Below are 27,791 nucleotides of genomic sequence, written 5' to 3' on the forward strand. Positions count from 1 at the left end.
CCGAGCAGCGGTGGATGCAGTAATGATCAGTGGCAGCAGAGATGACACAAACTGCCGATGAGATGCTTGTGGTCATGCCTAATAGTAACAACAATAATCGAGAAAAAGTTAGGAGACGTACAATAACGACTTTGTTGTTGACAATAGCAGTAGAAAATAAGACTTCTCCAATGCCCATCGTGGTAGCAGTAGCAGACGAGACGAGAGAGAAATAAAATCAAGTGCGATCTTCAATCAAATCGGCTTATCGCCGAATACCAGCCTCAAAAAAAATATTCATACACGCCAAGAGCTCCATTCATAGCACGAGCTCTGCAATCCAACCTCACGCGAGCCCGTGGCATACAACGGAATCTGCTCTGGAAAGAGGGATGGGAGACCAGGGTGGAGTTTGATGTGAGGGGAGGGATGGGTGGTCAGGGTGGAGTTGGAGGTTCGGGGTGGGATGGGTGGCCAGGGTGGAGTTGGAGGTTCGGGGAGGGATGGGTGGTCAGGGCAGATTGGCACCGCGAGCCCTAGTGGACAGACACGTCCCCGTAGACGAAGAAGCATGTGATGCTCGCCAGGGCTTTAATGCGATGAGAGAACGTGAAGACCACGGCGTGGTTGACCTTGACCACAAAGTAGGCCTCCTCGCAGATCACCTCTAGCTGCAGGCAGAGAGCACACGCACGCACTGGAGCACGCACACAGCGCAGGTCGCGGCAAGTCACAGGCATCGACGTGTCAATTAAAAGCAATCTCGGCGATGTGGGGGTGGGGGGACAGCGCGCAAAAAACGTGAAGGCGACTTGTAGGTTTTTTTTGGTGACAAGTCCTAAAAGAAATATTCACATTTTTGTTGTCAGAATGGCCGTTCGGAATTTACAAATGGATTCTCGCGACGACAGTGCAGTCTAAGTAAATTGGGCAGCGGGGGGGGGGGGGAGGTTGGGGGCGTTTCCCTGTCCAACTGTCCAAACTTTGCCACCATTTCACACCCCGACCCGACGCCTGGGCCCCCCGACTTTGGATTGTGCAGTTGCACCGCCTGTGCTCTGGACAGCCGCACAACTCACCAAGAAGGCCTGCCCTTGAGCGAACGGGAAGGCCACCCGAGAGAAGCGCTCCTCCTCACCCCACCTGCCGTTGATGCGCGCGTTTCTCACCACCACCTCGCCTTCTTCCTCGTCGTCAAAGCGCGGGTTCACCTGCAGTGCGACGTTGCCCGTTCTGCACTGCAGCAGGTTGAGCGCGAACCTGGCGAGAGGAGAAGTCGCTGAGAGAGCTGGGGACGGGCGCGCGACTCTCAATCGGAAGGTGGGAGGGGGGAGAGGTGGGGGCTGTCCGTCTGCATGGGCTGCAACGTGCCGCAGGGCGCCTGGTTAAAAAAGAAAATCTACCTTTTCGCCTTCGGGGGCACGCAGCCGTCGATAACGATGGTCTTCCCCGGGAAAAGACCTCCAACGATATCGGATCCATACTTGATGGTCTTTGTGAAACAGGGGGGGTGGGATGGGATGGGCAGGCAGCCATCATTTTGCAAGCAGGAAGGGAGGGCGACATTAAGACACTCAAGACATGTTTGGGGGGGGGGGGGTTGAGGGTAGTTAAGTTAGGAGGTGCACATCAGCTGTAGCCGAGGGGGTAGGACACGAAGTGGCTTCGTTTAACACTGGCTACCTATGAATGGATTGCCCTCTCGTACCCAATTGGTGCCGCTAAGGTGCACACCTTTCCAAATCGGCGGGCCTCATGTGGTTGTGCAGACATGCAAAATAAAGCCGCAGGCCGACACAGCCCACGGACCAGCCACAGGGTCCCCTCCAGTGACGTACAGCCGCATAACAAAAACTCGCATTCTTCAAACACTTTGACCCGAGAAGAAAAAGTGTATAGTAATAGGCAACGATTTGGGCAATGGGAAATTCTTCACAGCATGTGAAGATGGGGGGGGGGGGGGCCCACGACTTAGGGCCACTGCCAGAGGTGCCGCCTATTAAACACACACTTCCTTCTAAGGCCACAAGCAGTGTGTGTGTGCGTGCGCCGCTGCCGATGGTGGGTGGAGGAATCTACGAACGGACGCCACACGGTGGTGCCGCCGCGTACGTTGGTGCCGAGGGGCGCGAGGATTCTCAGCTTGAAGATGTAGGCGGTGGGGTGCAGCACGAGGCGGTCCACCCAGTGCAGCTCGAAGCGGTGGGCAAAGTGCACCACAGAGCTATCGTTGCACATCACCTGCACACGCCGCACACACGCTGTAAGCAAAGGTCAAGGACGACACAGATTCCCACCCCTGAACACCGGCCATAGCCTTAACAGGCTGCTGTTACATTTCGATTTAAAGCTTTCGTGACTGCAGGGATTCATCTTCTTGGTTCTTTCGGTAAAGTCACGTAGAATGGAAATAATGAAATAAAAAAATTTAAACATCATAAAATAATTCTCACGACGTTTCGGCCACAATGCAAGCAGCCGTCCTCAAGTGAAGAACAGGTCTGTCGGGAATAATTATTTTATAATGTTTTATTTTTATTATTTTATTATTTCCATTCTATGTGACTTTACCGAAAGAACCAATAAGAAGCTGCTGTTAGCGAGTGACACCTATGAAGGCCGACACGGCACACGAGGGGGTGGGTGGGTGGCCAGCACCACGCCCGGCCACCTTAGGTCTCCGCCAAGTGTTGATATTGACACGTCTGTACCAGGTCCTCATTTAAGGCCGAGTCAACCTACGGAAGACCCAGGACCAGTTCAGATAATCGTCACCTGGTGTTGGCCGTGAGCGGGAATGGAACTCGGCGGGTCGCCTTGTTCGCTTAACCAGTGCCACCGCTCCCCGCACACACGGCCAGAGCTGAGGCTGCGGCATGGAATTTGTCAGCAACAAGCGCATCCAGATAGTATGGGAATTTTTTATAATATATTTAAGAAAAAAAGTGATTTAAATTATTTTTAATTGAATACATATTGTGAGTAATCAAATATATGTAATTGTTATTAAAACGACAGTTCAAGAAATATTTAAGTCCGTGCGCTGTCCGGTTGCTCTGGGGTGGTGCCATGTCCCATCCCTGGCCCAGCCGGGCTCAACTTCAAACAAAAACTCTCAGTAGGTGGCGGCATTCCCACCTCCTCCAGCTCATCGGCGACCCGGGAAATCATCCGGGTGTCAATTTAAGCCCCGATTATACACGGCAGCTTGTGCGTCGAACGCATCAATTTCACGGATTAATATTTAATCTTTAGTCCACAATTATCATCATCATACCTTGCCGATCTTATCAAGGAGCATAAACCATCACGTGATCTCCGGTCAGCCTCGCAGCGGCTTTTGTCTCAGCCATCTAACAAAGACGGTCAACTGCATCGCGCACTTTCAGATGCGCTTCTGTGGCCGTCTGGAACGCTCTTCCTTCCGATTTGAAGAAGCCACTGGAAACCGCGCACTTTTAAATCTAAATTGAAAACGAATTTCTTTCGAACTGTTTGTGTTTAACTTGTTATCCTTCCCCCACACCTCCAATCAGCATGGTTGGCTACGTACAGTGCAAAATAAGTTCACACACAATCAGGCATGCTCTACTCTGGTAAATAAAATACCTCTCAAAAAATAACGATTCGCTCACCTGGTACCCCTCCTCCTTGATGGAGATGGACAGTTGAAAGTCGACCTCGCGGAACAGCGGCAGCCCTGCACGCTGCTCCTCCTGGCCCCAGGCGGCGTTTATTTTGGCGTTGAGGGCGAGTTGACACCGGGAGCCGGCGAGCGGCTTGGCGTCGAAGCGGAGGTCCGCCCGCAGCGCGACGGCGTTCCTGCCGCAGAGGTTCACCGTGAACCTGGAGGGGGAGCGGCGTGAAGGGAAGCGCCGGGGTGGAGGGGAAATTGGGAGCATGTGACAATGTTATATTCTTGGTTCTTTCGGTAAAGTCACATAGAAGGGAAATAATAAATATAAAACATAATTAAATAAATCTCACGACGTTTTATTTTATTATGTTTTATTTTTATTATTTTACTATTTCCCTTCTACGTGACTTTACCGAAAGAACCAAGAAGATGAATCCCTGCAGTCACGAAAGCTTTAAATCGAAATTTAAACACTTTTATAGTGGGGGGACGAAAATAAACCCCATCGACAGAGTTTACATTACCAATCAATGCATTATATTTCAACAGGAGCCCGATACAGAGCACAAATCGCAATATAGAAGGGGAAACGGGGGGGGGGGGGGTACAGAAACTCCGTGGACACAAGTCCCAAAAGCTGTGCTCTTTAGTTTAGAGGAAGGGGGAGATTGAGCTCGCTGCCCCGAGCGGGGTACGTGTACTTTTCTGTGGGAAGGGGAATCACGAATCGATGTAAAACCCGCGTGCAAATTCCACTTTGAGACGTTTTTATTGGACGAGCCACCGACGCGGAGAGCAAGCACCAAGACTGCCGACGAGAGCAGGCAGCTGGCGAACAGAACACGTGGTCTCCCAACACTCAACTAGCCAGCCAGCCACTAGTACTAACCCAACCACTATCACGAGCTCAAACCCCAACTACCCAGCCACTAGAAACTCTGCACCTCCAATTAGCACGGCTGACTCTGTACGGTGTAGAAGAAGTTCAAAATACGCATACCAGCCTCACACCCAACTACCCAGGCCACTAGCACTCGCCTAACACCTATAATATCGTAGCCTTCGTGGTTGTAGTGAAAACTCGATTGTGATCATAATTTAATTTGCGATGAGACGAACCCTTCCGAGTCTTTAGGCACGCGGCCCTCGATGTAGACCACGTGGCCGGGGTGCAGACGAACCGGTAGAGAGTAGGGCAGGGTCTGCGTGGGGGGTGGGCACGGGCGAGACAGGTGAGTCAGTGTGGGACGCGGTGTGAGATCGGGGTGAGCGTGGCGGGTGGATGGCGTAGGGAGACGAACACGGCAATGGTCGCCACGGTGGCGTGACGTTGTCTTCCTCGCCTGCTGTGCAGGAGGGTCAGGGGTTCGAACCCAACCCTGACACCTGTACATTTTGGGTTTGCACGTCCCTCCCCGTGATCGCGTGCATTTTTTATCCAGGTCTTCTTGTTTCCCCCCCCCCCCCCCGCATTTAGAAACATGCGGTTAAATGATTTGACTGCTATACATTCACACAAGCCACTTCGTTCAGCAATCATTTGTGGACAGATCACTTCGGAAAAGCTAGTGGGCTTTACCTGGTAAATTAGAAAGTAAAATTTCGATTTAAAACTTTCGTGACTGCAGGGATTCATATTCTTGGTTCTTTCGGTAAAGTCACGTATTTTATTGTTTTATTTTTATTATTTAATTTTTCCCTTTTACGTGACTTTACCGAAAGAACCAAGAATTAGAAAGTTAAATTTTAATTGTTTAGTGATTTGCTTACCTCTCCTATACGTTGCACTTCTATCGTGTTTTGTATTGTTTGTTGTAACTTTCCAACCCGCCTCCAACTGGACATCTGTGAAAAAGAGCTGTATAGCTTATCGGATTCCTCCGGTATATTTTGAGGGTTCGTTCGGCAGCGATTCCCGTGACGCGGCCTAACAGACAGCATGCACGTTCTCCCTCGTGTTGCAGAGGGTCACGGTTCGAATACAGCGGCCACCCCGAATAATGCCAACAAGGGGGACTTATCGACCGTTATCATACCAAGCGCCATCTGCTTCAAAGTGGACGTTAAACATCCCCCGACGTCGCTCTCAGGAGTTGGCCATCACGCGTCGCCGGCGTGAGGGTCGGCATTTGCAAAATTTGCAAGTTACAGTGATGGCATTCCTAGATTTGGGAAAGGGATGCGTTCTTCAACAGACGCTCGTCAAACGAAATTTCGCAAATCAGAACGGCGTTACCCCCTTAAGACCGAAAATTAGAGATGGGTTTCGGACAGTCATTCCATCTCTACTCCTTACCTAAAAGAACACACACCTATAAATCACATTTCACAATGCGAACATAATAATAAAGGACATAAATATTAAAACGATTGATTAATAGTGACTTAAAGCTTTCGTGACTGCAGGAATTCATATTCTTTGGGTCTTTCGGTAAAGCCACGTAGATTAGGTTCCAAGAAAAGAACAAAATAATGATGACGACCGCGCGTGTTGCGATCGAAACGTCGTAGTTTTGTCATTTTCTTTGAACCCATCTACGTGACTTTACCGACCCAAAGAATAAGAAAATGTAATAATAATAAATAACCTTTTCGGGGAAACTCAAAATATCCGAATGTTGGAATGACTGGAAGGGGGGGGGGGGATGCGTTACATCAGCACTGTCGGGGGATGCCGTGTCGCAGCCTCCCGGGGTACCTTCTTGTTTGACGATCTCGTGCCGCGGTGAAATGTAGTTTTTGTTAACGGCGGAAATTCGTAAAACGAAAGTTCGTAAATCGAGGGATTTCTGTACTCAATAGAGATGAGACCTAAGCAGCAACCATCGCCGCCTACTGGCAGCAGGCTGGTCACCCAGGTCGCCCTTGCAATCGAGAACTCATCCCTCCCTTGACCCCGACAGCTCTTTGCTGGCAAACAGAATGTATCACGAGGCTCTCGCGGGAATACCCAACCAGCTTCTTTGTAATTTGAAGCTTTCGTGACTGTAGGAATCCATACTCTTTGGTTCTTTCGGTAAAGTCGCGTAGGTAGAAAAATAAAATAAATCACGACGTTTCGGGCGCAACACAAGCGTCCGTCATCAGGTGGAAAAGCATGGTTTGCTGCAGAGGCAGACTGTTTTAAAAAGGTTTGAAATGGATGTAGCTCACTTCTTTATGACCCTTGGGCTACACCCATTTTCAAACCTTTCAAAACAGTCTGCCTCAGCAGCAGACCATGCTTTGCCACCTGATGATGGACGCTTGTGTTGCGCCCGAAACGTCGTGATTTATTTTAAACCTGCGTGACTTTACCAAATAAACCAATAAGTACAGTTGTTTTTTTTTATTGTTATCCGATTAGTTATACGGGTTAGTAGCTATTGACTACAGGTCAACACATCCTATTCTGGCAACCTGGATGTAATCACCAGCGAAACGTCGTACGACTCAAATGATAATCGTTGTGGATTTACTCCCCAACACACCGCTGGGATGAAATAGTAAACTAATTGGCGCGTTGTTTACGTGACAAACCTTACTGGCCGTGTCGGGTGGTGGAGGGGTTACGACGCATTTATACTTTACGCGATCGAACCCAACAACCTTTATTATGAATAATATTGGTGGCGCCAGCTTACGTGTTAAACAAACCCTTCAAATTATCAAACAGTATTACGACCAAGTAAATGCAAATATTATTAAAAGTTGCATTATGAGGACGTGTGGTCCGCATGGACCAGTTAGCCAAACGCCCCTCTCCGACAGCCGTGGCGTGAGAAGGCAATTACGAGGCTGCACCTTTAACCCGGGTTCTAAAGACGACTCAAGCACAGATTCACTTCCTAGAATCGAAGTCCGCGTGTCGTGCGGCGTGTCTGTCGTGGGGCAGTGTATCGCGTGAACGGTCGCGGCACGGGCTAGAGAGAAGGGATGTGGTACGAGAGGATGCCGAGCCGAGTGGACTTGCCAAGGACTGCTACCAGCGGTGCGCCCTCTATGAAGGAGGCTCGTGAAGGACGCTGCTGCTGCTGCTGATACTCGGCAGTTGGAGGCAGTCGCCCTCCAGCAACAAGAGGGCAGAGGAGCGACGCTCACAACAACACAGCACGTTGGCACAATGGGGGGAGGGGGAGGCACAGGTGGTGCATCGGCCAGCCATTTCAGTCAACCCATGGCACCTGGGTCTGTCCCGTAACCTCCTGCCAGCCGGCGTTCGACACTCCACGTAGCCTTAAAGTGCACCTAGCCTGGCACAAGCGCCTTAGTAAAGTCACCGCCACTTCATGACGAATTGTTGTTGTTGTAGTGCGTGGTGAGTGGTAGAGTAGTGGTTAGCACTGCGAACTCGGCCATCCGAGTTAAATTCCCGCTCACGACCACCAACACCAATGATGTTTATTTAAACCGGCCCCGGGCCTCTCCCTTGGTAGATTCAGCCTCAAACGAGTACCTGGTGCGGTATATAAAACACGGCCAATGGGGAGACAAAGGCGGTCGGGCGTGTTGCTGGCCACCCACCCCCTCGTGTCCCGGCCTTGATAGGTGCTACTCACAAACAGCACTTGCCCCAAAAGTCTCAAAACAGGCTACAAGGACATTCTTTATCTTTGTAGTTGTGCAAATATTCACACACAAACTGCGGTCATCCAAGTTCGATTCCGGAGCACGGCTAACATTAGTGGCACGTTATCTAGAAATATACCTGGGCTTCCCTGAAGGTCGGCTCAGCCTTAAGCGAGCATTATATGCGGTGGACACACACATCCGTTATTGGAGAGACAAAGACGGCTGGACGTGGCGTTCACCACCATCGTGTGCCGTCACGGCTTTAACAAGTGCTTGCTTAGAACAAATGCACGCATGGTGTGCAAGTCCACGTGATGTGTATCGAGATGTGTGTATGGTAGTCTCGTGTTTGCAAACAACACTTGCCCCAAAATTATGTCGAGGCTATACGGGGGCTCTTTGTCTTGTTTATATGTGTGCATGTGTACAGATAGACACCGGGGAAGATGATCTCACCGGGTTCACCACGCTTCTGAGTGCCTCCATCATGATCCAACAATGTTCCTCCTGAACACGTGGTTGGCTGCTCTTGGTTGCTGGTGGGTGGTGGGGGGTGGTCAACTATTCCTCCTGTTGAACCAGATTCCCTGCTTTTATACCCCGCGCCCTCCCCCCTCCCATCCCTCAACTCCCACCACCTCTCATATTGTCTCTATATTTGTGTGTACGTATATCGTGTTCACGAGGAGCGGTGATGCAACGGTTAGCGCGCTGCTCTACGAAACGGCCAACACCAAGTGACGATTATCTGAACCGATCCTGGGCATCCCCTAGGTCGACTCAGCCTCAAATTAGTACCTGGTGCGATGTGTAAAACATTGCTACTGGGGAGACAAAGGCGGTCGGGCGTGGTGCTGGCCACCCACCCCCTCGTGTGCCATGCTGGCCTTCACAGGTGCTCGTTAACAGCACTTGCCCCTACAGTGTGTTAAGGCTATACGGGGGATCTTTGTCTTTGTGTTCGTGTGTATGCCGCAAGCGTGCGCGCTCTTAAAATCAGCGCTTCCTAAGGTCACGTGGACCCTATTGTTAAGCAATCAGCAGGCCCGTGCAGCGTGTAACGAGGTTGATTAGTCGTTGGACGGTGTGTAGATTTCGTAAGCATGCGAGAGTCGGGGTGTCAACAGAGGGAGAGCTAACAAAAAACTCCCCAAGAGTGTGTGGGGGGTGGGTGCATTTAAAATGTTACAATATTCATTCAACGTATTTTCTCTGGTAAGCGTAAACAAGTGACATCTCCTCGTGTTCAGGGTCTCAAGAGGAGCGTGGGACAGCTCTCCATCGCCCTCCTTGGACCTGCGGTGGGCGGGAGAGGCCTCGGGTCGTAGGCTCAGCACTTCAGTTACCAATAGAAGTGGCGAATATTTTCGCGATGCCAGTTTAGTAGCACCTGGATATCATTAAAGGTGGATCACGTGAAGTGAACGTTATGGCATCGTTCACCGATCGTTGGCGATTTACAGATGTTGGTACAATCCACGTGTTGTCATCCCACAAGTAAAATCATGTTTCATCATGGGGCCTCCTTTGCCAGTACCAAAATATACTAATAGGGGTTTTCCCCTTTTTTCTGGCAACAAAACTGACACCTTTTGCAAGGAATCATGCTTACATTAACCACAATACTTGCAGTCAAATGCAAACAAAAAACAATACTATGATAATTTATGCATTGTCTCATATGAGACTAGGCTCTAAAGAAAGCTGTCTCTGGTGTGGACCAATCAGTTTCAAAGACAATGCATAAATTATCAGAGTATTGTTTTTTGTTTGCATTTGACTGCAAGTATTGTGGTTAATGTAAGCATGATTCCTTGCAAAAGGTGTCAGTTTTGTTGCCAGAAAAAAGGGGAAACCCCCTATTAGTAAAATAATGTTCTTGTTTTCCTCTGAGCCCGTGGCCCACGGAGAGAGTGTTGGGAAATGTCTCTCTCTGCTGGAGGAAGCGGCAGAATACACTTACAGGCAGGCCTCGCTTAACGCTCCAATATACGTCCCTGGATATGTGAACGCTCATCGAATCAGCGTACTACGGGGCCGCGCAAAGCGAGGTCTGCATGGGACATTTCTGTCCGCGCCATTTCCAGTTGTAATGCGACTCCTTCAGGTGGTGGTTGTAATTAATAATTGGCGTGGAAACCCCACACGTGAATTGAATACAGTACCGTATAATAAACACGAACTCAACATTCGTTCTGGAGAATGTTAATAAAAACAAATATCTTAACCTTTACCCCGTATCTGTCTCTCCGCATAAAAAAAAATAATTCATGAAAAAGAAAACAAATTATTAACACATCCCATCGACTGCACGGCCTTCTGGGAGTGCATCTGAGCAGCAGCGATGCGAGCCAACTTTGGGACCTGTTTCGACATTCAGTGGCTCTTCAGCAGTCACGCTTGCTTGAACAAATGCCGGTGACCTGCCCGACATTTATTCTTTCCCTAGTCCTGTAGTGCATAATATCGACGAGTCTTGGGACTCGGTGTGGCATCTCCTGGAGACGCGAGTTCAATCAGTGTCTGTGTTGGCTTCGTGTTTAGAGCGCGGCTGAGTGGGCGCGCGGTAACGATGGCACGAGGTGCCGATGGTGGCGATGCCAGCCGACTCGGAACTCGCTCACGGCGTGTGTTGGGTGGGCTAAGGTGGGGGCAGTGAGAGAAGCCACGTGGAGTTTTTTTCTTTTGCTCAGGCCAACAACAAGCAGCCGCCACGGGAACGCGTCGTTATTCACTCAGCTCATCAGTTCAAATGTCCGCTAAATGCACGACTATGCACGGACAAAGTTCTCCCTCGTATAGCCTTAACAGACTGTTGGGGAAAGTGCTCTTAGGGGCCGTCCATAAATGACGTCACGCGATTTTGGACGATTTTAGACACCCTCCCCTCGTCACACGGCGTCACAAAAAGTCAGACCCCCCCTCAAATATGACGTCACAAAGCTCTGCCCCCCCCCCCAAAACCATATTTCCATTTTGAAAATAAACCATGCTTCAAATAATCGCTTTAAACTATTGTCATTGTAGTGCGTATTGAATGTGGCGCTGCACTCTGATGTTGTATGAGTGTTATAACAATTCTATATTTTGATTTAAAGCTTTCGTGACTGCAGGGATTCATAGTCATGGTTCTTTCGGTAAAGTCACGTAGAATGGAAACAATAAAATAATACAAATATAAAACAATCAAATTCTCACGACGTTTCGACTGCAACACAAGCAATCATCACCTGATGATGATTGCTCACCTGATGATGATTGCTTGTGTTGCAGTCGAAACATCGTGAGAATTTTATTGTTTTATATTTTTATTATTTTATTTTTTCCCTTCTACGTGACTTTACCGAAAGAACCAAGAACATAGTTCTATATTTATTTAAAGTTGCGCATTTTGATGTGACGTCACATTTCTCAACGCCCCCCCCCCCCTCGTCACACATCATTACAAATGTCTGACCCCCCCCTCTAGGTGCGTGACGTCATTTATGGGCGGCCCCTTAGCGAGTAGCATCTATAAAGGCCGGGACAGAACACGAGGGGGGTGGGTGGCGGGAACCACGCCCAGCCGCCTTTGTCTCCCCAGTGGCGATGTTTGCACAACGCATCAAGTACTCACTTGAGGCTGAGTCTACCTAGGGGAAGGCAAAGCGTCGATTCAGATAATCGTCAATGGGAATCGAATTCGACTCGCCGGTTTCGGAACGCAGTGCGCTAACCTCTGCGCCACCGCTCCTCTCAACAGACACTCACGCGCACAATATCTCTGCCTAGCGTTTGACTCGGCGCTCTGTTCGTCACGTGTGACACATACAAAGACGCAGATCCCCCGTGTAGCCTTAACAGACTGTTGGGGCAAGTGCTGTTAGCGAGCGCCTATGACAGCACACGAGGGGGTGGGTGGCCAGCACCACGCCCGGCCGCCTTTGTTTCCCTAGTGGCGATGTTTAGACCACCTCACCAGGTACACACACACACACGATCCGTACCTTAATCTGTGATGCATATTTATCCATTCGACACTCTTGCCCGTGACACTGGGTGCTAAGTGATCAGTGTGGGTGTGTGTGACGTTTAACGAGCTCATCAATGCTGCTGTGTCAGCATCCATTCTCACGGACACTTGGAGCGGGATCACTGTAATGGGTTTATTCAAGCAATCAAGCTGCCATTCTCTCATCACCAAAGGCGATCACAGCTCATTGCCATTCAATGTGACAGTTCGAGACGTCATCCCTTTACACGAGAACACGTGCTCGTCCCGGCACTGTGTAACAACTGCTTTGTAGCACAATCGCAGGAACCACCTCGTTGAAGAGACTCGGGGGGGGGGTGGGGGGGGGGTTTCTATGAGAATAAACTACTTGAGAAGTTTTGGGGCAATTTCTTGCCGGGGTATCATTTTTTTGTTCAACTTTGGAGAAAACACGAATGCCCGGAGAAAACCCATCGCGTGTGCCGCATTCTCCCGATTCACTGGTCAACACAAAAAAAATTCTGGCCTGGACTTTTGCAGCTGTTTTAGACTAATGGCAGGGTGCTGATTCCAAATCTGATCTCAGATTTGCTCTATCGCATCTCATTTTTATGCTATCGGCATACCCCATTTTCATTGATTTTACCCGAAATTAACTCTGTCACTTATGATTGCAAGTTGTTGCGAGTCAGTGACTGCTTTAGTGTTAAAATATGGTGCTGCATTTTTAGGATAGTGTGTTTATAATATCATTTTATGTAGATATCCACATTTATTTAATATTTTTCTTCTGCAGTTTTTATTGAAAATGCACTATTTGATATCTCAAAAACCTGATGTGATAGACAAAAACTGATGCCAGATTTGGAATCGGCACCCCAAAATTACATTAGAAACCGTTGGAATACCTTATGCCAGAAAAAGTGTGTTGACCAGTGTTATGAGACGCACTAACCCCTCCGTGATCTTTGTCTTCATGTGTGTGACCAGATTTGTGCGAGTTTATTGACACCAGGCACGAGGATGGCGAGGATGAGTCTTACTTGCCGGAGCGTCTTACAAACCACGCGTGCGCCAGATACTCGTTACTTGTTTGGAAGCTAAGCTGTGACTCAGCCTGGTTTGTACGGGGATGAGAGACTCTGCCTGAGAACACCAGGTGTTGTCAGCTTGGGTTGTGAGGCGGCCAAGAGATAGTAGCACAGAAACGGATTCGAGAATCCGTTTCTGTGTGGAGCTTTTGAGTGTTGTGCCCTCGTATTTGTGATGGGGTTTTCTCCGGTTGGTTTCCTCCCGCACGAAGCCAAACTCTCATTAAAGGAATTATCCAAAGATCCCAGTGCGGCAGGACCCTCCTGACAACGCCTCTCGAGACTCGGCGAGGCATTCCCAGGTGAACACAGAGCATCTGTTGTTGTCATTCGGGGTATCGTCGCAAACCACACTGGCGTGAAAACGAGACGCTGCGACAAATCGAGTCTCCATATTTGTCTCACCGTGGTTGCCAAGCACAGCAGCAACATCCACCCACTCGGCTGATGACCAGGTCACTCCGGAATGCGCCCGATCTCGTCAGATCTCCGAAGCTAAGCATGGCTGAGCCTGGATAGTGCCGGCGCTTGAATGGGCGACCACCACCGTGCATAACAGGTGCTATAGGCTGCCACGGGGGCCACGCGGTTGGCGGCAGAGGGCAGTTCGGCAAATTAAATTGTTGTCCCGCGTAGCTATGCATCAACGCCAATGTGCCCCACCTTTACCAACCCGCGATGACCAGCATGGTGAAGTATGGTCAACCACAACAACCCCACATGTGCAGTACAAAATTGGGGAGGTCCTCAACCACATTAACTCATCATCATCAGCCATGCTCACTCTACTGCTGGATGAAGGCCTCCCCCAAGCCGTCACCGTCCCCTGCGACGCTAACGGTGCAACGATCCATTTTGCACCAATTAATTCGTCGCTCCATCTCCACGGTGGTGGTAACCCAGTCAGTTGTTTCGCAGTGACCGCAGGTTCAGGGGGCACTCATGCTTCGCTAAAGGGATCATCGTCTTCTTGAACAGTGATAGGATCCGACATTCAAATTGGACTTTCATGGAGGGGACGGGGGGGGGGGCATTCGGGAATTATGGGCCGGAGGCAAAAAGCTGCGTGGTGATGATTTGTGGGTCAGGGTTAGAGAACCAGGGAGGGATAGGAAGGGTCTAGTGAGGGTTGACGATCCAAGGTTTTAGGGAAAAGGCTCTTTGGGTCTGTTTATCAAGAAATGATCAGAATGCCCTTGCTATGATTGGAGGCAGGGCTTAATTTCTGGGTCGCTGGGGGACGAGCGAAGGCCTCGTGTTGCTTGTCACTTAAAACATTTTACCCGGATAATCCCTTCATATGCAGCATCTCGTTTGCGATAATGCCCACGGGTGTAACAAGAGGTATACTGGATGTGGTGTGCTGGGTGCATCAATTATTTCTCGGTCGCCAACCCGGGACACGTGAAATTAAGGCCCTGGTTGGAAGTCCAAATAAAGAGAGAGCGGGGTGGGGGGTGGGGGTTAGTGGTGGCGGGGCTCTGGATACGAGTTGAAAGGCATTTGGATTGTGTTGGAGTTGGCGGTTCGGGTTTGGGTCGAAATTCAGGTTTTGGGATTGTAGGTGCAGGGCGGGATGGGAGCCCTAGAGGTCGCCCTGCCGCGCGGCTGTGAGCGTCACGTCGCCCTCCACGTGGAACGCCGTGATGCTGGCGAGCTCGCCCACGCGGTGCGCGAATTCGCACACGGGCTCGCCCCCAACCTTCAAGGCAAGGTTCGACTCCCCGCAGCTCAACTCCAGCTGTAGACAGACAGACAGAGCGGCAGATAGACAGGCAGGTGGTCAGACAGGCATAGATTCAGGATAGATAGAGAGAATGGGAAGACGGAGAGGCAGACACACAGACAAACAGAGATTCCGACTAAACCAAAACTATTCAAAATTTATAAATTATTTTTTATTCACCAGATAAAGCCCGCTGAGCTATACAGCTCTTTTTCAGAAGCGACCTGGCCACAAATGACAGCTCAACGAAGTGGCTTATCATCACGTGAAAATGTAGAGCAGCCAAATACTCTAAATGCACGTTTGTTGATTCTAAATGTGGAGGGAAAAACTGGAGGACCCAGAGAAAAATCCACGCGATCACGAGGAGAGAGACATGCAAACTCCAAATATACAGCAGCTGGCGTCAGAGGGTCGGGACCGAACCCACGACCTCCTGCATACCAGGCGAGGGAGACAACACCTCGCCACCGCGGCGCCCCAGACAGAGCAAGAGAGACCTGAGAGAGGCAGTGATATAGGACAGTGGCATCGTGCTCACCGTGAATGTCTCCCCACGAGTGAAGGGGTTGACCCCCTCTCGCTCCTCGGCCCCCCACGCACCCCCAATCTTGGCATTCCGCACAAGGGCTCCTCCTCCGTCGGCGCTGAACCGCGGGTTCACGTGCAGAGCGATGTCCTGTCCGCCTTCCCCAATGAGGTTCACGGCAAACCTGGGGGAGAGACACCGGGACACGGAGTCACGCAGACACGCAGACACGGGGACACGGAGATGCGGAGACACAGGGACATGGGGACACAGAGACATGGGGACACAGAGACATGGGGACACAGACAGAGACATGGGGATACAGAGTCACGGAGACACGCAGACACGGGGACATGGAGATGCAAAGATATGGGGACACAGAGACATGGGGACACAGGGACATGGCAACATGGGGATACGGATACACGGGAAGCTTCACTGAGTCTCAACTCTTTTTTCCGGAGGGTCCTGCCAGGTTTTCGCAGTAGGGGGCGATGTCGCTGTGTCGAGTTCTACGCAGGTTACATTTTCAGCAATGGGATGGATGCTCTGGCCAATATCATTTAAACTGTGAATCTTGCAGCTATGGGAAGAAACCGGAGAACACGGAGGAAATCCACGCAGATGAGGGGGGAGAAGATACAAACTCAAGCACACTCACACAACAGCCCTCATTCACACACCACAGAACAATGACGGTCACTGCATCGCGCACTTTCAGATGCGCTTGCTGCAGCCGTCTGCAGCCGTCTGCAATTCTCTTGCTTGCGATATTTGGAAGCCCTTGGAGCTGTGCAACTTTTAAATCTAGTTTCAAAACGTATTTCTTGAGAACTACTTTTTGTGTTTAGTTTGTTGTTCTTCTCCCGTACCTCCGATTAGCACGGTTGGCCACATACGGTGCGAAAGAAGTTCAACATATTTACATACATATACTCTTGATTTGAAGCTTCCGTGGCTGCAGGAATCCATACTCTTTGGTTCTTTCGCTAAAGTCACGTAGGTAGAAAATAAAATAAATCACGACGTCCGTCATCAGATGGGAAAGCATGATGATGGACGCTTGTATTGTGCCCGAAACGTCGTGATTTATTTTATTTTATACCTACGCGACTTTACCGAAAGAACCAAAGAGTATACACACACTCACTCACACAATCTGCAGAAAAGGGGAGAACGTCCTAAGTCCACGCAGAGGCGCGCCCGAGTCAAGAATCGAACCCAGGGGATTCCTGCTGCAAGGCACAAGCTGTGCGTCGCCCTGCAAGCCCCGGTAAAAGTCAAAGGCCACTACAGACGAGCGGGGAATTGGGGGGTGGGGAGGGTCATGCGTGGGAACGCCGGGGGCTCCGTCGGTGCACCTGTTGGCTTCAGCCGGCACGGAGCCTTCCAGGGTGAGGCTCCATCCCGGGTGGAGGCCTCCGTCGATGACGCCGTCGTGCGGGACGCTCTGCGGGGGAGAGGAAGAAAACGAGTGACCAGACCGCCCCCCCCCGACACGGAACGAGTGACCAGACCCCCCCCCCCGACAAATACTAAAAAAATAACTCGTTCCACGCTGCGCGCACCCGATGATTGTTAAACCCGTCCCACGTGGTTTTTTTTTCCCCTCCAACCCCCACCCACCCATCCACCTCGTTCCCTCCCCCTCCGCTCCTTTTTCCCGTCTCCCTTTGACGTCAGCTATATCCCCCCCCCACCTTAGCGTTCCCTCCCCCATTGTGAACTTTCACTTCTCTGCTAGAGGCTCTCCCCGCCTGCGTGCTGCAGAAAGCCCAATGCGGCAGCCCTCTGCACCAAGCACAGCCGCGCCGATCTCGCGATTTTGCTCGCGGAATGTTTGCCCTCCTCCCAGGGCCGGATCGAGTCGCGGGGGCTTCAGCCCAGGGGCCTGCGCCGGCTGGAGAGGCCTCCGGAGATTAGAGTGAAAAGTTATTTCATTTGTGAATGCTGAATTTTATTTGTTGTTAGTCTTGTGAAAATAAATTTTCATTTTTCTTGAACTTTGTTTTCCTTTGAAAAATATTACTGGGGGCCTCACAGTGCCTGTAGCCCAGGGAACTACAACATCTTAATCCGCCCCCCCCCCCCAACCCTCTTCTTGTTTTGTGATCGGTGCTGTGTACCGGGCTCGCGTTGAGTTCCACGTGACGCGCTAAGCAAGACATCTATAAAGATCGCTTCTGTAAAAAAAAAAACTCTATACAGCTCAGTGGGCCTAACCCAATACGGTAAAATAAAAAAAATAGTTCACAGTTTGATTTAAGGCACGAGGCCGAGAGAGTTGCGTCGACACACGGAGCTGCAACGAGTAGGTGCTCACAGCTCTCCACGTGACCCACCAACTCTACAGCAGCAGCAGCATCCGCGCTCTTCTCTCCCTCCGCATCCGCAGCGACCTCCCCTCCAGCCTCCTCGCCCAGGTCTCCCTCTGCGGCTCCACTTCCCTCGCCCCCCTGCTCGCCAGGTCCCTGTTCCTCTGGCGCTGCCTCCGGTCCGGGTTTCTCCTCCTCGGGCACCGGCTCCTGTTCTGCCTCCTGCCCAGCTCCACCTTCCTCTGGCGCGGATCCCTTCTCCTCCACCGCGGGTGCCTCTTCCTCCTTCGCAGGTTCCTCCTCCTGCTTGACGCCGGCTTCCTCCTCCTTGGCTTCGGGTCCTCCTTCCTCGGGCGTGTCAGCCACAGTCAGGTTCGACACGGCATCCTGCAGCTGCGGGCGAAACGGAGAGATGCAACAGTTTGTCGAGCACGGGGCCCAAAAGCGGGCCGGCAGATAAACGGCACCGTTCAAAGTCGTGACGGATACGGATGAGCACGTTTCTTGAATTAAGCACGGTTATTATTGTTATTATTTATTGCAAAAGAGACGATGATGCTCATGATGTTGGGATGGAATTTTACAGTGGAGCAGTGCAAGTGCAGGGACACTGAAGAGCAGTGTAAGTGACCTGCAATGTGGTGAATGGGCGGGTGGGTGGGTGGGTGAGTGAGTAGGTGGGTGAAGGAGCGGTAGTGCAGCGGTTATCGCGCTGTGCTACGAACCCGGCGACCAAAGTTCAATTCTCGCTCACGGCCAACACCAGTGACGATTATCTGTACCGATCCTGGGCCTCCTCTAGGTCGACTCAGCCTCAAATGAGTACCTGGTGCGATGTGTAAAACATCGCCACTGGCGAGACAAAGGCGGCCGGGCGTGGTGCTAGCCACATCGTCCCAGGGTGCGTCGTGCCGACCTTCATAGGTGCTCACTTAAGATCACTTGCGCCCTTGCCCCAATAGTCTGTTAAAGGCTATACGGGGGTCTTTGTATTTGTGTGTGTTTATGAAGAGCAATGCAGTTCAATGCAAGATAAACTGTGTCAATGTAATACAATCTTGACTTAAAGCTTTCGTGACTGCAAGAATTCATATTCTTGGGTCTTTCGGTAAAGTCACGTAGATAGGTTCAAAGAAAATAATAAAAAATAACAGAAAACTACGACGTTTCGATTGCAACACGAGCGGTCGACTTCAAGAAAAGGGAGACGACCGCTTGCCTTGCGATCGAAATGTCGTAGTTTTGTGTTATATTTGATTATTTTCTTTGAACCTATCTACGTGACTTTACCAAAAGACCCAAGAAAAATGTAATGAAATGTTTAGAGTCCCGGTTCAATCCCGTTACCGATAAATCGCCGCTGTCCGGAGTCACTGGCGGAGGGAGTTCCTCCTGGCATCGTGAGACACACGGGGAGACACACGGAGACGGGGAAAGAGACAGAAAAATAGAGCGAGACACAGGGAGATGAGGAGAGACACACAGAGAGACACACAAATAGAGCAAGATACAGAGAGACACAGAGACACACAGGGAGATGAGGAGAGAGACACACGGAGACAGGGAGAGACACCGGGGGACACAGGGAGACAAGCAGAGATGACGCGTGTTAACCCCAAGCATTCTCGCGTGCAAACACGTTTATCTCTAAAAGAGACAAAGTTATAAAAGTCCGGGCGGTGGTGACTATATACACCGTGCGGCCTGTCACCCAGCACTGTAAAGGCAGCGAGTGTTGCTGGATCATCGCACAGATGCTGCGAATTTCCCTTCCCAAGGGCGTCGAGGTTCCAGACCCTGGCTCGCCAACGGAGGGCAGTACGGCAAATGAGGACCTCGCCAGTTTCGTGAGTACACTTTATTGGTTTGAGTCTTGCCCCATCGCGCGCGGGTTCTTTCCGGGTTTTCCGGTTTTTGCCCACGTATAAATACTCACTAATTGGCCGAAAACACCTTCATATACACAGGACCGCAGAGCTTGGCCAATTGTGGACACCGGCTTCACCGGCTTCACCGGCGTGGCTGTTGCCTTCCAGCTCACCTCCTCGCACCTCTTGAGCAATTTCTCTCTCTCTCCGAGAGGAAAGCGAAAAAAGTTGCCGCGTTTCGAAACTGTCAAGTGGCTGTCCCGTGGAATTCCGATATTCGCCGTGATTTCAAATACACCGGCACCCCCACTAAACGAGAAACAGAGAGGCCGGGATGAGTGAGTAGTGGCGGTGGGTGGGTGCCACGGTGGCGAGACGTTAACTACCTCGCCAAGTATACAGGAGGTCGTAGGTTCAATCCCGAAGCTGACGCTTGTATATTTGGAGTTTGCATGTTCTCCCCTTGGCTGCGTAGATTTTTCCTCCGGGTCCTCCAATTTTTTTCCCCCTCCACATTTACAATCAACATGCATTTCGAGCATTTGGGCTACTGTCCATTCCGCCACTTCGTCGAGCTATCATTTGTGGCCCAGGTCGCTCCTGAAAAAAGAGCTCTATAGGTAGCTCAAGTGGACCTTAGTTGGTTAAAAAAAATAAAAATGTGTCCATATTATACTCACGTCCGTACAGGCGGGGGCGAGCACTCGCAGGAGCGACACGTGGGCCGTGGGTTTCAACTCGAGGCGGTCGACGGTCTGGAGGGCGCAGCGGTGAGCGAACTCCAGCACGGGAGACGAGTCGCACAGCAGGACCTGCGTGTGGGAGAGGTCGGGAGGGTGACAGGCAGTGTGCGTGTGTGCGTGTCGAGTGGGAGAACGTGTGGTGTGTGAGAGGGAATGTGAGAGGGGGTATGAGAGGGGGGAGTAGTAGTGTAGCGGGTTCGCGCGCTGCACCCATCGATTATCTGAATCGGTCCTAGGTCGACTCAGCCTCAAATGAGTACCTGGTGCGGTGTGTAAAGATCGCCACTTGGGCGTGGATGCTGGCCACCCACCCCCTCGTGTGCAGTGCCGGCCTTCATAGCTGCGAGCTAACTGCACTTGGCCCAAAGTATGTTAAGGCTATACGGGGATTCTTTATATTTGTTTGAGAGAGTGTAAGAGTGTGTTAGGGTGCCCCCCCTCCTACCCCAACCCAATCAAGACCACTGGCCCCAGTGCCCAACATCAGCTCGAGAAACTTCACCTGCACGGTATACATGCCGCAGCCTGCGTCCACCCAACCCCCCACCCCCTCCCCCCTGAATGGCTTGAAACCCGCTAGGCCCGTGGTCTTCATTGCAAGGCCCGCGGGGCACTGGCAGCCCCTGGTGACCTTTAGTGCGGCCCCTGACGTGCAGCCCCCGACAGTACACAACACGTGAGAACATCACCCCATCATCATCATCGTGCTGATGTCAAACCCAGAAATGATGTCCAATGTGTGGCGGTCCTCACACTGATGATGTCTTATCGGCGAAAGTGCCCGACCCCCCACCCCCCTCTGAAAATTATTGAGGAACACTGCGCTAGGCTACAATCACCACTATATACATCCCCTCACAGCGTAACCATGCAACATCGATGGACACATTGATTGTTGTTCCTCCTGCACGGTATCCATGCCCGCAGCCTTGCGTTCAGAGCGCTCCATTACCCCCCACGGCTCCACCGCTCACCTTGTAGCCCTCGTCGTCCACGGCGATGGACAACTTGAAGTCGGTCTCGCGGCACCACGGGGCGGCCGCGAGTCGCTCTTCGCGTCCCCACGCGCCGCCCGCGCGCGAATTGAGCACCAGGAGGCACTGGGAGCCCGAGTCGGCACCCCACCGGGGGTTCACGTGCAGAGCCACGTCCTCAGCGGCGCACAGGTTCACAGCGAACCTGGGGCAGGCGCGTGGGGGTGGGGGGGGCAGTGCCGGATTAAGCTGCTGCGGGGCTCTACATAAATAAAAAACACGTAAATATTAAAACACACATTTTTTTACTTGCATAGTAAAGTAATTGGATGTTTTCGTTTGCTATACAGTCAGATAATACGACAAATCGCTGACCTTAAACACCCAGTCGTTCGTAAAAGTTGAAGGCGGTATAGGACTATAGTAATAGAGCAAGTACAGAGTCACTGAACCGGAATTGATAGCTTGAAAACATTTAGCGCGGGGCCCTTGAAAGTGTGGGGCCCGTAGCTACGACATGTGTAGTAGCTTCTTTTGCTACGAGGATAATCCGGCACGGGGTGCGGGGGGGGGGCACACGGGGGGACACACGGGATCGAACCATCACCACTCGTCCTGCCCCCACCAGAGCCGGCCCAGCCACTAAGCGACCCTTGCAATTGCAAAGGGCCCCGTGGCCAGCAGAGGGCTCCCTAGAGTCACTGCTAGCTAGTGGGTGAAAAAAATCATACATCAAAGGGGCCTCCAACCAAATTTTGCTTAGGGCCCCCCAAGGTCTAGGGCCGGTTCTGCCCCCCACCCAGCAAATACAAAATAAAACACAATAACAGCCCTTTTGCGCATAGCGCAACAGGCCATCAAGAGTTCCCGAGGAACTGCATCGCGGTACTATCTCTCGTCCCGAGATCGCCCTTTAGATACGCCGTGAGCAATTGCTGTGACCGATGCAAGCAGCGAGACAGAGAGGCGTCAGTCAGAGCGATTTCGCCCCTTGTTAGTCACCAGTGCTCAGAGTTGATGATCTCTTTGCCATTTGTGGCGGTGAGCGATGGCCCGTCCATCGTCGTAAATCGTGGCAGTTTTGCTCTACGCCACGCGCGTCGTGGGGGTTATTTGACTGTACTTATAATACTCCGATTGATGCTCCTGCTGTTGTGGAGTGACTCATGCAGCCAGCTATGGCTGCAGGGTTTTGGTAGTACATGTTGTTTATGCCATTTATTGTGAAAATTCCGTCACAGTTCCTATGATTGCTTTTTCATTGCTTTCATAGCTTTATTTTGGTGATTTCGAAAAGTGTATTGGTTTAGCCATATTTGTTTGTTGTAGTACAGAGTTAGAGTGATGGCCTTAATCTCAGTTGTCTTGTGGTTGTTGTTGTTGTTGTTTGACTTGCATCCCACTGGGATTTTTGCACACAGCGTTGGTGTACGGTGTTTTTTCTGCAATATTTAGCTGTCTTTTCTTGGATTTTCTGTTTGCACTTAGTCAGATATTCACGTTAAGATGTTTTCTTGTTCATGTTTTTATTTTTTGTTTGTTGCGGTTGCACCCGATTCAAGAGCCGAATGGCTCACAGGGCTATACCTAATCAATGAACTTGAACTTATTATACTTCACCAAGATTTCGTCCAGGGCACGTCTCGGTCAACCTGCGACTCGGGCGCCGCGTGCGAGCTCTCTCCAAGGACCGCTCCGTGACGTTACTTTACCAAGGGACCCACCGTCTCGTATTCACACGCAGCACGGATCTTGAAATATCGAGTTTGGATTTTTTTTCTTCTTCTTCTTCTATTACCATATTCGAAACAAACAAAAAATTGTCTCTTCTCGCTATTTCGGTTGCCCACTCCCCTTGGTCTAGGGCGGAGTGGGTACAGAATAAGCACTCGACTCGAACCAAACGACGTGGAACGATCTAATGTGGCACGGTTTAAAAAGCGCCGTTTGCTTGAAGCGTCGCCTGTTATATGCCGCATATATTTAGCCTTTTAAGACCACAGGCTCGTTGACGGGTGTGTGCAGTGCGTTGTTAATTGCGCTTTGAGCAGCGCTGCCAAGGCGGGGAGCGAACTGCGTCTAGTCGCGTGCCAATCCACTGCTGGATGAAGGCCTCCGCCCGTGTCGGTCACGGGGGAAGAGGGGTTTGATTGACCATACTTCACCACGCTGGGCAGAGTGCGTTGGTGAAAAAGTAGGATGGGGAACCCCAGAACAGGACCGGTTCACAGAGATCACTCGCCACGGCTGGGAATCGAACTCAAATGTCGCCGGGTTCATAGCGCAGCGCGCTAACCATTGCGCCACCGCTCCACATACCCGTCGTGTATTATTGCAGATGAATGGCAAGCTGTCAAACGTTCTGAACGTGGCCTGAACGTGAGATGCTCAATAAACGTGAATCCTTCATCCTGTGGTCAGAGTAAAACCGCCATGCTTGCGTCAAGAACGCTACGCTAATCAATAATTACTCACGTGTACTGTGTATTGTTACAGTACGTTATTGGCAACAGTGGATAGTGTGGCAAAACGAATAATTGTACTCTACTCCTGTGTTCCTTCACATGCCAAAATGTAACCCCCCCACCACCACCACCCTTCACCAACCCCGCACTGAACCGCATTGTGAAGTATGTTCGAAATAACCACCACGATTCGCAAGGCGTGCGCAAGTCCTCGGGCAGCATTGAAATTGACGGACACCAGAAGATGTTACAGTGCACGCGCATGTCATCATCGCCATTGTTAGCCACGGTCAATCCACTGCTGGATGAAGGCCTCACGCATGTAACATGATTATTATAATTAGTAATGCAGTCCTAAGAATGGCATTTATCCAGGAAAGCATCGCTTGAGTTTCAAGACTCGTTTTAAGGAGGGTCTTGTTACCCTGGGTATGTTGGCCGATTGTTTGAAATAATAACAACAATCTATCATTATTATTACGATTATTTTTTTCAGTGTAGGAGTTAAGTCGAAGTACCCGGAGAAAACCCCACCACGCATTGCTATACATACGAGGAGAGGGCACTCACAAAGAGGTCGCCTACACACAACGGGCTCACGATCCCACTACTTGCCGTGTCGCCTCGTTCACCCCCCGTGGCCGCTTCGCACGCAGCCCAGCCAGGCCCGGTCAAAGGGAGGAGTTTGGCAACTCTTTCCGTGACCCACCAACCCTGGCATCTAATGAAGCGCTGGATCGGCGCGGGTGGTTTCGGGTTCGCCGTAACGGGCCTCGCGCCGCGCCCCGCGTATCACGAGGGGGTGCCATGCGACCCAGGACCGCGTCGTTGACCCTGGCCCAGTTGTCTCCCGGCGTCTTTAATTAACAAGTTGAAGCTAATGGGTCCCTGCGAGAAGTCACGCGCGGGTGAATTAATTCGCACCTGCGCGGTTTGTGTGGAACACGAGGAGTGGCATCGGGTCTGGACTCGCATCGAAAGAAAAAAAGATGATCGCGAGTTTGAGATGGGACCCGGCCCGGTCTCATGGAATTTGTAACAGGTTTCGCAGATCTGTTGCTTGATCGGATACGATTTGTATCGGATCGTGCACGAGCCTGGGGATCGGAATGGGATACAATTTTTATGAGATCAAATCACAATGGATGGATAAAATCGTTGCAGGAGCTTAATGATCTGATTTAATTGGATGGCGTACATTTCTGACAATTAGAAGAGATTAAATAAATTTAGAGTTAATCAGAGCGTGTACATATCTAATAATCCGATGAGATCCAATTACCTGTGATTGGATTTGTATCAGATGAAATTGAATACATGTATTTACGAGTCTGAGAACCAGATGGGATCATATCGAATCGGAATCGGATCCCGTCGCACCAGAGTGAATGGGATTGGCGTGCGCTTCTGAGAATCAGGACAGGATGCATTAGACGCGATCGGTCCAAGATCGGATCGTGCACGAGTCTGAGATTCCAGAGCATATATCGGATGGGATGTTGCACCGCATCATGCCCTGTGCGCATTCCCGACGAGGGCGTGGGTGTGAGATCGTGACGCGTGGCGTCACCGCTTTGGACAAGGCGAGCAGGGGAGGATGACATCGTGGATTGCACGGCCACTCATCGATCCGTTGCGGCAAAATGAACGGTTCCGCTGAAAGGTCGCCACCGACAGCTGACGGTTGACGTTATCGAAGACAATCGCGATCAAACAATACAAAAACGATATCCGATCAATCGATGAATTAGTCACGAACGATACGAACCGTTCCGAGTCCTCCGGCACGCGGCCCTCCACGCTGATCACGTAGCCCGGGTACAGACGAATCGGGAGCGACACGGGCAGGATCTGGCGGCCAGAGGGGGGGGAGGTGGAAGAAGGGGGTTTACAGGTGGGGCGGCGTGGGGTAGGTGAGCCGAGATGATGGGTGAGGAGTGTGGGGGTGAGCGACGGATCCTAGGCTCGTTCACACAACAGCATCGGCGCGTCTCGCCGTGTTTCACGACGGCCGTATCCACGGGATTTATCGGATGCACCGGAAAACAACCCCTTTAACCCAAACGTGTGCGCGCTGTCAAGAAAGTTATACGAATGTGATATTACACAAGCAGTTTGATTATACAACGCACATTCAACTTTTATCTTTAAAATACAGGGGGTGGCGGAGAATAAGGTAAAGGACATACTTGATCCCGCCATAGAAACATGGAATTTCCATCACCGATCACAGCGCAAGTACCGAAAGTGGCTAGAATTGACTTCAGCAACGTCTGAAGTTTTGCAATCATCACGATCTGGGCTCGATCCGGAATGCCGCCACCTCCCCTCTCCGACAGCGTTGGCGGGAGGGGAGAGGGGAAATATTTTCTGGAACTCGGCCCCGGATAGCTCCAGCTACCATTAAGCCCCCCACCCCCCCATAATCACTACTGTCACTGATGTATGTTAGCCAGATGAGAGCCATTATCAAGTGAAACTTGATTTATACGTTAACAAAAATTTGTGGAAATCTTATTTCATATTTGTGCTGAAACACGATGTCGTTCGTAATCACCTGTGCCAGGTATCAATAAAGTTACACAAATGACATCGCTCTCACACAAAGCTGCCGGATTGTAAGACGCCGCACGACTTTTGCTTTAAAATAAAAGGGGAATTAGAGCGTCACGCAATCCAGATAATACGTTATATTTGTTTAATGTCAATATTATCATACACACGTACACGTATTACTAATAGCTAATACGCAGATGCTCTGTATGAATTGTATCATTGACCCAAGAGGTCTAACTTACAAAATAATAAACATCTTCCATTAAATTTCGTGTTTAAAATACGTTCTGTATATGCATGAAAATGTACAATCAATATTGCAACAGCAATTGAATACTGTATAGAATAGAAATGTGAGTATGCATTTATCTTTGTGTGTGTGTTGCACTTCATAGACCGCAGAGGAAAGCGCTGTTTGCGAGCACCTATTAAAGCCGGCAAGTCTTGTACCAGCAAGCGTCTGTGTATGACCGTTGAACTTCTTTCGCACCGTACGTAGCCCACCGTGCTAATCGGAGGGGCTCTATGCGGGTGTCTGGGTTCGATTTCCCGACCCAGTCCTCGGCCTCTATCTCCCTTAAGTCCACCCAGCATTGCAAGTGAGCGCTTTGCCTGGCGGCAGTGTCTCAACATCAGCACTGGGGGATACAAAGGCGGTCGGTCGTCATGCCTAGTCACACTACCCCTGCAGTTGCGTTGTCGTGCGGCCCTCAGTAGCTGATCGCGAACAGCGCTTGCCTCGTAATAAGGGGTGAGATTGCGTAAATATAAATGTGTCGTTAACCCCACCACCACCCGACACAGCCAATTAGCAAGGTCCGTCACGAAAACAAAACGTGAGGAATAGTGACTACCATGGGAACCTCATTTGCCAGTAAAAATATGATAATTGTTTTTTTTTTGTTGCCAGATAGAAGGGTAAAAAACCAATCAGCACGGCCGTGTGTTGCAGAGTAAACCCACTACATTTACCATTCGACTACGACGTTTCGCTGGTGATTACAACCAGCTTCATCAGGCCATTTGCCGGAATTATGAACAATATCGGTGGCGAAAGCGCTTGTCTCTTTGCGCCGTGCTATGGCGATGCGTGGTGGTAGCTGGTGATGAAGAGTGGAGTTTGTCTGGCGGGATGAATGCGTGCGCCCAGGTTCGGAGTCTCACCGGGTTCTCCATGACTGTGCAGGTCTCCATGGTGCCAAGGCGAGGTTCCTCCTTCTGCTGCAGCGGCCTCGAGTTGAGCGTCTATATCCTGGGCTCGAACCTCCTCCTCCCCCTCTCCTCCCCCCCCCTCTCCTCCTCCTCCCTCCATCTCTCCCTACATCTCTCCATCCTTCCCTGTGCCAAGTCTCCCACTATCTCCCCCCTCCTCCCTCCCATCGCC

General features: G+C 50.8%; 2 protein-coding genes across 2 annotated transcripts; both read right to left on the reverse strand.

Annotated features, from left to right (window-relative positions):
- Nucleotides 1–8,653, reverse strand: LOC133341189 (galectin-8-like). The gene is made up of 7 exons (XM_061549643.1): nucleotides 8,624–8,653; nucleotides 4,736–4,818; nucleotides 3,615–3,825; nucleotides 2,092–2,220; nucleotides 1,383–1,471; nucleotides 1,059–1,239; nucleotides 1–650 (listed from the first exon to the last, which is right to left on the reverse strand). The coding sequence occupies exons 1-7, from the start codon at nucleotides 8,651–8,653 to the stop codon at nucleotides 516–518; spliced, it is 858 nt and encodes a 285-aa protein (XP_061405627.1). The 3' UTR covers nucleotides 1–515.
- A 3,645-nt stretch (nucleotides 8,654–12,298) lies between these two features.
- LOC133341379 (galectin-3-like) lies at nucleotides 12,299–27,695 on the reverse strand. Its single transcript, XM_061549934.1, has 9 exons — nucleotides 27,572–27,695; nucleotides 25,620–25,702; nucleotides 21,387–21,591; nucleotides 20,350–20,481; nucleotides 19,149–19,193; nucleotides 17,829–18,194; nucleotides 16,848–16,936; nucleotides 15,499–15,670; nucleotides 12,299–14,972 (listed from the first exon to the last, which is right to left on the reverse strand). The coding sequence occupies exons 1-9, from the start codon at nucleotides 27,599–27,601 to the stop codon at nucleotides 14,817–14,819; spliced, it is 1,278 nt and encodes a 425-aa protein (XP_061405918.1). The 5' UTR covers nucleotides 27,602–27,695; the 3' UTR covers nucleotides 12,299–14,816.
- Nucleotides 27,696–27,791: the final 96 nt, after the last annotated feature.

Source organism: Lethenteron reissneri, chromosome 11, assembly GCF_015708825.2.
Source record: "Lethenteron reissneri isolate LAM-NWPU_2019-01 chromosome 11, ASM1570882v1, whole genome shotgun sequence".
Lineage (NCBI taxonomy): Eukaryota > Metazoa > Chordata > Hyperoartia > Petromyzontiformes > Petromyzontidae > Lethenteron > Lethenteron reissneri.

Excerpts from the sequence above, each read along its gene's own strand:
- LOC133341189 (XM_061549643.1), bottom strand. The coding sequence starts at position 8,653 with ATGGAGGCACTCAGAAGCGTGGTGAACCCG. Across the intron at positions 2,221-3,614 it reads TCAAGGAGGAGGGGTACCAG|GTGATGTGCAACGATAGCTC; the intron begins GTGAGCGAATCG and ends CGGCGTGTGCAG. Across the intron at positions 651-1,058 it reads CTCAAGGGCAGGCCTTCTTG|CTAGAGGTGATCTGCGAGGA; the intron begins GTGAGTTGTGCG and ends CTCTGCCTGCAG.
- LOC133341379 (XM_061549934.1), bottom strand. The coding sequence starts at position 27,601 with ATGGAGACCTGCACAGTCATGGAGAACCCG. Across the intron at positions 16,937-17,828 it reads CTGCTGCTGCTGTAGAGTTG|AGCGTCCCGCACGACGGCGT; the intron begins GTGGGTCACGTG and ends TCTCCCCCGCAG. Across the intron at positions 15,671-16,847 it reads GTGCCGGCTGAAGCCAACAG|GTTTGCCGTGAACCTCATTG; the intron begins GTGCACCGACGG and ends TCTCTCCCCCAG.